Source organism: Lepisma saccharinum, chromosome 17, assembly GCF_977018435.1.
Source record: "Lepisma saccharinum chromosome 17, izLepSacc3.1, whole genome shotgun sequence".
In the NCBI taxonomy this organism is placed as follows: Eukaryota; Metazoa; Arthropoda; class Insecta; order Zygentoma; family Lepismatidae; genus Lepisma; species Lepisma saccharinum.
The window spans coordinates 34300941-34312891 of NC_139245.1; the positions used below are offsets into that span (position 1 = coordinate 34300941).

The following is an 11951-nucleotide window of genomic DNA, read 5'->3' on the forward strand; positions in this document are numbered from 1 at the left end:
TTCTTTTTTTCTTTAATGTAACCTGCCAAATTTACGATAGTTCAAAATATTTCAATAATGCGTCTACAAGTGCTGACTAAGGCAGTTTTATTATAAACTGAACACTTTAAACTTACGTTCCTACCTTATATCAGGATCTTCTTCAGAAGGAGAACTGTACGTCCCCGATGCCGTAGTGGTAACGTCGTCGCCTTGTAATCAAGGAGTCCCGGGTTCGATACCCGGTGGAGGCACATAGTGGTTCGGATCCCACTTTAAACTGTGGGTTCAGTCCCGATTAGCCATGCTGTGCATAAAGTGTACTTAATACACAAATTCAATCTATCAATCAGACGGAGAACTAAACTAGCGTACGTGGCGCTTGGTCAGCACTGTAGTTAGTTTGGTGTTTGGTGAAGTCATGAAAGACCAAATAATGAAACGTGTCCAAAAAGAAGGATTGTGTGAATTGTTGTTTTTAAGCCCACTTTATGCACAGAAAGGCTAATCGGAACTGGACCTACAGTTTGAAGTTGGATCTGAACCACTATGTGCCTCCACTGGCTATCGAACCCGGGAACTCTTGATTATAAAGCGACGACGCTACCACTGCTCCATCGTGGAGGCCCAATTTTTATGATGAAAAAGAAATAAAATTCAGGACAACTTTTCACCAAGGAAAACGTTACCTATAGAAAATGTTTGGCTCCTTAAAAGGGAAATAACAAAGAAAACCATTCCAAGGACTTCAAAATCCACTCTATGGGGATGAAAGCCCCCTCCGTGGACAAGCCAAATTTACAATTTTTAATTTTTTAATGAACTAGGAGCAAATGATCTTGGCCAACGTTAGCACTTGATTAGGTTCTTTAAGGACAGAATATATAATTATTTTTACAAATTTTCAAAAATTTTATTTCTTTGTGAAATTATCTCCTCATTTGTACCCCTTATTTTGATTGATTGATTGATTTGGTGTTTTAAGTCCACTTTATGCACAGTAAGGCTAATCGGGACTGGACCTACAGTTTAAAGTGGGATCCGAACCACTTACAAGGCGACGACGCTACCACTGCGCTATCGGGGAGGCCTCCCTTATTTTGAGAATGAAATAGTTGGTTGATCAGCGTGAAACGCGGTAACACGATGAACACGCCCCTAAACAATAAGATGATTAGAAGGAAGTTTTCAGAGAACCACTCATTACTTTGTTTTCAGATACTTCTCCACAATCCTGTGGAGTTCCCTTTGGTGTCTCAGCAAGGATTTCTCATGCCACTGGACATGCAGATGTCGGTGATCGTGTCGCCACAAGTAATGTTGACGGCAGACGCTGTGAAACTAATGCCCCCTACCCTCAGACTCTGCTACTACAGCTGGGAGCGACCTCTGGGATACTTCAAATACTACACGCAAGGAAACTGTGAAACAGAATGCATCACAAATTACACTGTTGCCAGATGCAAGTGTGTCATCTTTTACATGCCTCGTAAGTATTGCTGATTGTACTGGTGTAGCTTTGGGTGCACAGTCACGAAGTCTGCGTGAACCTTTTGCACTCTTAATCGTCATTGTTGTTGGCATTTCCGGTTTGTGCCAACAGAAGATGTTGTCTGATCGCAAATATACACCTCTGACAATAAAGTTCGGTGAATGATCCTGAATATCGAAAGTAGACGAATTCTTAATGAAACCTACCTTACTGTCCTTCGAAGTAGTCTCCTCCCATGGCTATGCACCGTTGAGAACGGCTGTACATGTCCTGGAAACTTTTAGAAAAGTCTTCTTTCGGGATGGTGTTCAAGTCCCTCGTCACGTTCCGTTGGATGTCCGGAATATCCTCAAATCTCTGACCTTTCAAGGCGATTTTGAGGCGTGGGAAGAGAAAGAAATCTGGAGGATTCAGATCCAAATTTCTTGCAATGCATTGCTACAGAGGATGAGAGCTGGTGTGTGAGGTACGACCCTGAAACGAAACGCCAAAGCATGGAATGGCGTTCTCCTGCATCACCCCGTCGGAAGAAGGCCAAGGCGGAAAAATCACGCATCAAGACGATGCTTATCACTTTCTTTGACAGTGATGGCATGATCCACAAGGAATTCCTGCCGGGGGGAACAACAATTTTTCCGCCTTGACCTTCTTCCGACGGGGTGATGCAGGAGAACGCCATTCCATGCTTTGGCGTTTCGTTTCAGGGTCGTACCTCACACACCAGCTCTCATCCTCTGTAGCAATGCATTGCAAGAAATTTGGATCTGAATCCTCCAGATTTCTTTCTCTTCCCACGCCTCAAAATCGCCTTGAAAGGTCAGAGATTTGAGGATATTCCGGACATCCAACGAAACGTGACGAGGGTCTTGAACACCATCCCGAAATAAGACTTTTCTATAAGTTTCCAGGACATGTACAGCCGTTCTCAACGGTGCATAGCCATGGGAGGAGACTTCTTCGAAGGACAGTAAGGTAGGCTTCATTAAGAATTCGTATACTTTCGATATTCAGGATCATTCACCGAACTTTATTGTCGGAGGTTGTATTCTAGTGGTGATCTACTCTCATTAGAAGGAAAAGAAATAATACCCCTTTCGTTTCGAAATCTTATCCTACGTTCATATCAGTATACCGTAATGAACGACCTCTATTTCAGTAAACATTAGCCAGAATAACAGATTTTGTAGTTGTGTGCTTGTGCGTATGTGTGCGTGTGAGTTTGAGCGTGTGTGTGTGTTTCTGTACACAGACACACCCCAACACACACACACACTTCTTACTTTGCCTCTAATTTTGAGCCATCATCCTCAATTTACCGAGAACATTACGCTGTTGCAATAACGTAAATGCTCCCTTTAAGGACGAAGCATGTATCAACAAGGCAATGTCAGTTCTCATTGAGGCTCGTACCAGCGTACAGCCTGAACGGTGCATGCTACGTTGAAAATTCAAGCACATTACATTTAAAACCTCATATTTCCAACAACTTTCCCCTCTTTCCATTTTTCGCCATCTGCACTGATAACGCAGTTTGTCCTATGGTGACATACTTTAGAAACACCCTGTATAGATACAGATTATAAAAAAATTAACTAATATTATTTCGTGGACTTAGTCTGACACTACTTGTGATGCCACTGTTGGGTTCTGGAACATCCAAAACATAAGGTTTGATCTCAAATATGATCACATAGCTAAAAGGGTTATTTTTAGAATTTTCGCGGCCATATTGGCCGCCATATCTAATAATATTTGATAAAGTGGGTCCTTTTAATTTTTTATTATCATAATACAGTTACAAACTGCAAATTAGGTGGAAGTAAGACGTCATGAATCATAAGTAACTGCAATGAACAGGAATAGAATCTTGGTCATGACCGCCATTTTGAAGACGCCATTACAGACAAACGAGGGCTTAAAAAACTTGGTGTCTGGGGCGTTTTAGGTTCGGGAATTAATGTAGTATCTCCCCCCCTCCAAAGGGCACGTTCTCCGCCGGAAGTGAAATATTCTTCCAATTTTTCTTGCTTTCCAACCGCACTACTACCAACACGCAAAAACCTAGCGAACTCATGAAGTAAAGTTCCTACTCAAAATTCATCAGGCAATTCACACACACAACCACTTTCTAAGCGGTAAAGTTATTATATGTAGTAACATGCATTATCCCAATCTACCGATCTAATAACACCAATGGTATCCGAGTACAAATTAACAAGGCAAGATACGGATCAAAATCCCTATCATTGCTGGCAAGTAAGGCGTGGAACCAACTGCCTGTAGCCTGGAGAAAAGAGAGAATTTGGCCAAATTTAAGCAACAAATTAAGATATTAATCTATGAATACTGACACCGTGCCTCATTTATCTCATTGCCTCCTTCACATATACTTACTTCATTTCTATTTCTTGTGTGTTTTTATTCCTTGTGTGTTTCAATTATATAGGCACACTTATATTTTTTCCATATTTTATACATTTATAAACATTTAGCAGAATTGTATAGCTTAACAAATTAATTCATGTAGGGCAAATAATAATAATAGTCACTTATTTTCGCTTCTCGCTTGTGCTCGAGCGTCGCCGTGTTGTCATGTTTGCAGCAACCATTCTTTGCTTTGTTGTCAAAAACTTCAAAAACGTTAACTATTATGTCCCTGTTTTCGTTGTGTACGAGCACCCCCTCCCCCCATTCCCCATGATGATACAAACACTTAGCACAGAATAAATGTGACAACGATGTGCTGAAGAACACAGCAAATTTTGGCAAGGGGGGGGGGCAGGATTAAATGACAAGAAGCTGCCAGAAAGTTTTCACTTTTTGGTCGACCTTTACGTGTAATTAAGGCTTTCGTGCAGCTTTTTATATCCTTGGACCTTCCTTTAATTTGTTAAAATTATCTTAAAATTCAATATTAATTAATGCAGATGGAAGTAGATGAGATACGTGATGAATTTAACTCTCTCATATCAGTAATGTTGCCTTTGATACAGGTTCAATAGCATTTCTTGCCAAATGGCAAGAGCTTGAAATAGGTGCTACTAATATAATTTATTCATGGTAATAACTGACAGAGGTTGAGAAGAAGATAAAGCATATGTAAACATAGACTGTGGAAATTGCTATGTGGAGATACACTGTGCTTTGTCCTTGTTCATGTCTATAATGTAGTTTTTGTAACATGGAGTTTTAAATAATAACGTTAAATTATCGTTTTGACTAAAAATGATCGTTACAATTTGTTTGCTTTCATTCTACATATTTGTTTATGGACGCACTTTGTTGAAAACTGTTACAATCAACATAGTTGCTTCCCAATCTGTTCATATCTTCATCCATTAAAGGCTACCAGTACAACTCTCTTGCTATCACGTTAATTGTTGGCGATTCTAGGTGCTCTGCATGGAACAATTCTAAACTGCAGTTTCTTTTTAATTCTAGGAAATGAAACTACACAAATTTGTGGACCAGAGAAAATGGCCTGTGCCAAAAAAGCCATACGTAAGTCAAGTTTCGTATTTTGGACAGGTCATTCGTTTTTCGATGCATTATAATTTATACACAATACTCGCGTTAGAGCAATTATTTGCACACGCAGCAAGAGATCGACTTATACTGAAACATACGATTACGAAAGGAAGCTGTTCATTATAGATTACTATGTTCTACGAAAGGAATCACTGGAAGGTTAGGTTACGGATTGGATTGGATTGATTTGTTGTTTTAAGTCCACTTTATGCACATTAAGGCTAATCGGGACTGGACCTACAGTTTAAAGTTGGATCCGAACCACTATGTGCCTCCACAGGGAATCGAACCCGGGACCCCTTGATTACAAGGCGACGACAGTACCACTGCGCAGGTTAGGTTAAGGAAATTGTTCTTTATAGATTACTGTGTTCTACTGAACAACACATAAAAAAATCTGGACAAAATTCAGTCTTTCAATGATTAAGTACGAGATACTTTATAACGGTATAAACTAGAGTGTGACTGAAACACTAGTTTCAAATACTGTTATCTTGGTTAAAATTAGGATGAAATATTCAAACTATTTATTATGTAGAAGAATAGGCTATAGCTATTCACATTCTATGTACGAGAAAAAAAAAGTTGCCATGGCTTATGCGCCGACCCTCGTTTAAGAAAACTAGATCTTCCTTAGATTCTTGTGCAATAAACTGTGAAATTTTCCCAATATTTATAAACATACTTTATAATTATTATATTATTTAATCAATAAGTAAACATGAAAGCTACTTTTGTATGGTAATTTTTTATTTCGGTGCCTGCAGGTGCATTTCGGGAGAACGTGGTGAGCGAAGAATTGAGGTCTGGATCCTTGTCCAACGATCAATTCTGCAACTGTCTGCCATCTTGCACTCACCTCAAATACACAGCTGTTGTGTCGATGTCAGATCTTAGAGTGGAACGGTTGTACAATTTTGATAACGACTCAGGCATTAACAAAGAAGGGTAAGTTTAATTCGACCAGAAGCTAATAGAAATGCGAAAATAAGTATATAGATGGAATAGTTTAGAAGTTCTGATAGAAATATATCTGATGCTGATTTTGTGTTTGGTATGAAAAGGAAGTATACCAGATACCACACTTCTTGAAGTTGTGATAAACTAGGATAAATAGCTGTGAAAATCTTTGGCCTTTTGTGTTTGTCTACAGCAGTCGCACATTTTATGAATACATTTGAAAAAGGGTAAAGTATTGTAGTCTGTTTTCGCGTTAGAGGTCAAAATTTGCATGCCTCTCCAGCTTTTAATATAAATATTCTATTTAGCTGGTATCCCGTGAAACTCAAAATAAAGGATGTCCCAATAAAAGCGAGTAGATATAAGCGAATAATATGCTGAATATAACACTTTTTTAAAGAAGAATGACAAATATTTTTACATCATTACAACGGTTAAATGCTCATGTTCTAACAATATCTTTATCAGTGATTGTTGCAGCTTAGTTGACATGGAAGATTACAGAAAGGAACTTCGAGTTTTGATAGTGAAAACTCATTACAAGAATGGCGAGTGTTATGGAGAGACTGTAAGAAAGCTTTGTGCAATCCTTGGACGGAACTGAGAGTAAGTTCGCAAGTTGATCAGCAAATTTGAGGAAACAGGTTCGACAGCAGACATTAAAACACCGCGCTCTCAATCTAGCCGGTCTGTTGAGAACGACGTTATTGTGCGTAACAGTGTTATTGCGAGTCCCAAAAAATCTTTCATTCTTAAATCGGAACATTTACCCGTTGTAATGATGTAAAAATATTTGCCATTTTGTAAATATACAGTATTTTCTTAAGCATATTAAATCCGTCGCTTTATTGGGACACCCTTTAGTATTTTATAACATGAGAATTTTTAAGGTAACGACAATGAATTGAATTGAATTGATGTTTTAAGTCCACTTTATGCACTGATAGGCTAATCGGGACTGGACCTACAAGTTAAAGTGGGATCCGAACCACTGTGCAATATGCCTCCAGCAAAAATGGAACCCGGTAGCCCTTGATTACAAGGCGACAACATTACCACTACGCCATCGGGGAGGCCCGGAAGAGAAGGTATGAGCTACATAAACCACACAAGAATGCCATAAAATAAATAAATATATATTCAGAATGTCCGAAAAGTCCCCTTCTTGCATATATCCTGTTACCACCGTGTTGAAAATTAGCCGGTATTCGATTGCTTGGAAATTATTTCGTTTTCGTAAATTGACGCTCACAGCTAGACTTTCTGTGTCAGTCGTTGCGCAATGGCTGATGTGAGCGAACATGGTTACAGTGCTCAGGATCAGCTAGTGAGGTGTGTGTGTGGTACACGAACGACAACGCACGGGGCAAACGAAATACTGCAACGTAATGTAAAGTTCGTAAGTATGTTGTAAGTTAAATAAATATATACGATGTTACAATAAATATGTCATATATACTATGTAATATTATGTAGGAACACGGGGATGTTCGGTGTGTTATTTACTTGGGATGTGTTTTCTAAACAAGTAATTCATGTGTGAAAAACAAGAAATAATGTTGGTCGCTCTCCCAAATAAAAGTGTTGGAATCAACCTATTACTGTGCTCTGTTTTGTAATTACACGTTTATATAAACCGAAAGAACATAATAAAGACGCAATTTACACTAGCGGTATGGCTTTAAAGTTTATGTTAAATAAGAGTAGAGGGTATGGAAATTTAAGATGATGATTATAGGAAAAGTAAACACGGTGTAATATATAAAGAAATGTAATTCATGTCGTGATGCAACGTCATAGTATGATTTAAAACTCCTTTTTAACTTTTTAGTCCACTTTATGCACAGATGGGCTAATCGTGACTGGACTTGTATTTGCAAGTAGTATCCGAACCAGCATGTGCCTCCGCCGAGTATCGAACCTGGGACTCCTTGATTTAAAAAAAAAAGTGTATTTTATTTCGCTTTTTCGCCAGTTTTGACTAGTCGCGAAGATGAGGATGAGCGATGATATGAAGAAATAGAAGGGACACTTACAAAGATCACTCATTCCCAGGCTAGGATTCGAACTAGTGATTCCTGGCATCGTAGTGCGCTGTGCTAACCACTACGCCACGGAAGTCGGCTGGGAACTCCTTGATTTCAATGCGGCAACGTTCCCACTACACCATCGGGAGGCCCTGAAACTGTCTTGCACGAATTGGCGCGGTTCACAATATCATGTACATCAATAATGTACACTTGTGGGTTAACGCGCCCAGTGAGGGTGTAAATTAGAGTTTTTCAGACTTAATTATTCTTTCTTTCTTCAGGAAAAACTATGGAACTCTTACAGTTATGTTCATGGATCACGATTACATTTACTATCAGAGGAACGAAATGTTTGGACTGATAGATTTTCTAGGTAAGTTTTGTAGGGTGCATGAGAAGTGAAAAGTTTTTTAAAATCATAGTGAAAATGTAGTTTTGAACCACATTGCAATGAACGATGTACGTTGAAGTGGAAATTTGTAATAATAGTTACATAAATCAAATTTCTGCATACAAGCAATACTGGGTGTTGGTTTTTTCAATTTTTCAAGATCACGCAAAAAGAACTATGTGGCTATTACACCACATTTCAGGACTGAGGAGACGGATGGTACGCCACTGGTCACTACCAAACTTTAATAATTGTCGGTAGATGGCACAGAAGTACTATAAATATTATATTAGCTCCTTTCGAAAATTAATATTAATATTTATAACAAGTAAAATGAGCTTGTAGCAGAAAAATTGAACTATAAAAACATTTTGAGAGTTTATCCTCGCATGCGCAAATACACAGATCATTACATATTTCATCAGCACTCTTCCTGTATTAAATTTTCATGGTATCGTCAAAGTACACTCCAACTTCGTTCCTCTTAATCTATATTTGTGCATAATTAATTTAATTGGGATAAACTAATATAACTGAATGGAAAAACATTAATTGTCAAGCTATTTGGGAAAAAAATTATATTATAATCATTGTTTCGTTCTTGAGGGAGTCATATATAGTATTTTACGTTATCTACTTTAATGTTAAATGTGACAGAATGAAAGAAAATTATTCTCAAAAGACCAGAGTTACATTTTACATACATGTAAAATGTACTACTTTGCCAATAAGTACTAATATTGGGCCTTTCAATGAAGTAGTGCCATTTAAATCTAAAGGTCACGGGTTCGATTCCCAATGGAGGCACATTACAGTTGTTCATATCCCTTATCCCTCTTAAACTGTGGCTTCAGTCTCGATGAGCCTATCAGAGCATAAAGTGGACTTTTGCGCAAAAGTAATATTATTCTGCTGTATTAAATTTTCTATATCTTTAAAAGCTACAACATATCCCAAAATAATGATCACGCCACGAAATTTCCGGACAGAGTAAGGATTTTCCAATGTATTTATTCTTTCATGTATTTCGAAGCTACGTGTAATAACAAAAAAAAACAAAGGAATAACATAGTTCCAATAATGACTTAAAATCTTGAGAATGTATGATGAAGTATAAAAGTATTGCATGCTTATTTCGAGCTTATTAATAAGTATAAATTCATAGGTATTAGGAGGAGAGTTTAATGGACTTACTCATATGCGAAACTTCTACCCAATAAAGATGCTCCGTGACAGAGGATTATGGAAAATATTAACAGCATTTTGTTATTTCAGGAAACTGTGGAGGACTGCTCGGTCTGTGCTTAGGATTCTCCATGTTAAGTCTTGTCGAAATTTTCTACTTTGCAACACTCCGCCAGTTTTGCGATCGCAAGAGAAAGAGATTAGATGGAACAAAGAAGAATGAACAGACAGAGAAATATTAACAATCAACTAACCGAAACTAACCTACCCCAAACCTAAAGGAACACCACGACATCAAGAAAAAAACATTACCATATGTCTTCTATTTTGTATTTGTAAAATACTTTTTTAACAATGTAGTTTTGACCTTGGATGATAATATTTTGTTAACCGTGAATATGTTTCTTTCAACGTGATTTTGCAGTGTACATAAACGCACGATCACTTTCAACCAAACATTGTCATGTAATTTCAGATAATTAAACAAATGTTTTCCTCTTCGGGGGCAGAAACATGCTAATTTTCCTGTTCTGTTTACATTTTTGTACTCTTAAATATATTTCTTCTCACCAATATCCATGCAGATGAAAGAGACTGATCCAATCGCGTAGAAAAGTGACATTAATTACGAATATAAACTTTAAACACAATGGAAAGCACGTAATGAACTACATGATTGATATCTTCCTTGTCATGTACGTCTGTAATTTAAACTTATAGTAAATATTTTACGGCAAATCCAGCAAAAAATTACGTCAGTTAGAGTAGAGAATTTTAAAATATTTACCTTCCACATTCCTTATTTATTTCTTAAAAAAGCTGCAGTTTTTCTGTTTTCTAGTTGTCTGTATAAGTAGGGGAACCTGTCCTAAAATGATATACTCAGATAAAATTACATTCCTTGAGTTTCTCGTTACTGCCGCAAGGGGCAGCACTTTTCAGTCTCTGATTGTGTACTGTAGTAGACAACATAGAACCTGTTTGAGTGGCGGTGCCACTGTGTAACGAATTTCGGAACAGGAGCGTAATCCTTAAATACGGAGTTGTAAAAGTTTGAGGTGATCATTGTTTCATGCCAGATTTCTACAATTACAATAAGCGGGCCAACATTTGTATAAATAAGGTAAGGAAATAGTTATATTGTGCATATTATAAACCCATTGTAAAATCTTGCAAGTATTCAAAACTCGAGCATTAGCACACCTGTTTGAGGTTATGGCAGAGGGTAAAATGACATACTCTTAACTAGGATAAAATGACATAGTATGTCATTTTACCAGAGTAAATATTTTGTGGACCTACACATTTAATAGGAATTCTATTATTGCCAAGGCATAAAATATGTAACTGTTGAAAGTTGTTCAATGTGTAAATAATACCAGTAATGGCTACAGTAGCCCTAATTATTAATAAAATCACTATTGCAACTGAATTATTGTAGATATTATGGACAGCAGACTGAAAATGTTTTTTTTTTTTACCTTTATTATTTTAGGCAATAGAAATAATGGTTGGATAGTACGTAAGAAAAACTGATAGACAGTCATGGCATAAGGACAATATGCAACGTGCTATAAATGCACGCATAGACTTCAACCCTTGGATGTAACGTTTTTTGGCCCGTTGAAGACATATTACAATGAAGAAGTCCGCAAATGGTTGAAAACTCATCCCGGGAGGGTAGTAACACAGTACCAAGTTGGCAGTTCAGTTTATTTTCTTTGGCTTATGGAAAAGCTGCCACTTTCAGCAAAGCTATTCGTGGATTCTCTGAAACAGGTATCTGGCCCTTTAATCCTGATGTCTTTCCAGACCGTTTGTTTATGGCAGCGGCAACAACTGAAAGGTCTAATCAGGATTATGAAAAAGACTGGGCATATTGAAGGTGGGACCCAGCCATGAATTGATACACCTGAAACTGCGGCCGAATCATAATCATCTCCAGCTTTGACTCCTGTAATCGAAATTGCACAATCTTTTCCATCTGCAATGCCATCACATTGTGGTACCACATCTGTAACTCCAACTTCATCACCCTCATTGCTCAGACCAATCGACATATCACCACTACCCTCTACATCCCAGGCTAGGTCCTCCAGAAAAAGGAAGCATGAGGGACCACAAGTTTAAACAGGTAGCCCTTTTCCCACCGAAGTGAAGACAAAAGAAACTATTAGAATCAAGACGGGCAGCTCGACAAGCCAAGATTAAACTTCAGTTTGATGATAATGACGATGATGATTCTGAGCTACACGATAGTGATGACGATGCGCCATGCATCTATTGCAACGACTTATTCAGTCATTCGAAACCTTAGGAAACATGGCTGAATTGCATACAAAGTTCAATGTGGGCGCACAATGAGTGTGCTGGTGTACCAAAGACA

The 11951-nt window shown here is 37.9% G+C and overlaps 1 protein-coding gene across 1 annotated transcript in view; it reads left to right on the forward strand.

The window, feature by feature from the left end:
- The window catches only part of LOC146001365 (pickpocket protein 28-like), a 45334-nt gene extending 35323 nt beyond the window's left edge, over nt 1–10011 (forward strand). Inside the window, exons 6-10 of the mRNA XM_083138680.1 lie at nt 1198–1468; nt 4913–4972; nt 5767–5947; nt 8271–8362; nt 9656–10011. Coding sequence (XP_082994806.1) covers nt 1198–1468; nt 4913–4972; nt 5767–5947; nt 8271–8362; nt 9656–9807 — 756 coding nt within the window. The 3' untranslated portion in view covers nt 9808–10011. The remainder of the gene's footprint in view (nt 1–1197; nt 1469–4912; nt 4973–5766; nt 5948–8270; nt 8363–9655) is intronic.
- Nucleotides 10012–11951: the final 1940 nt, after the last annotated feature.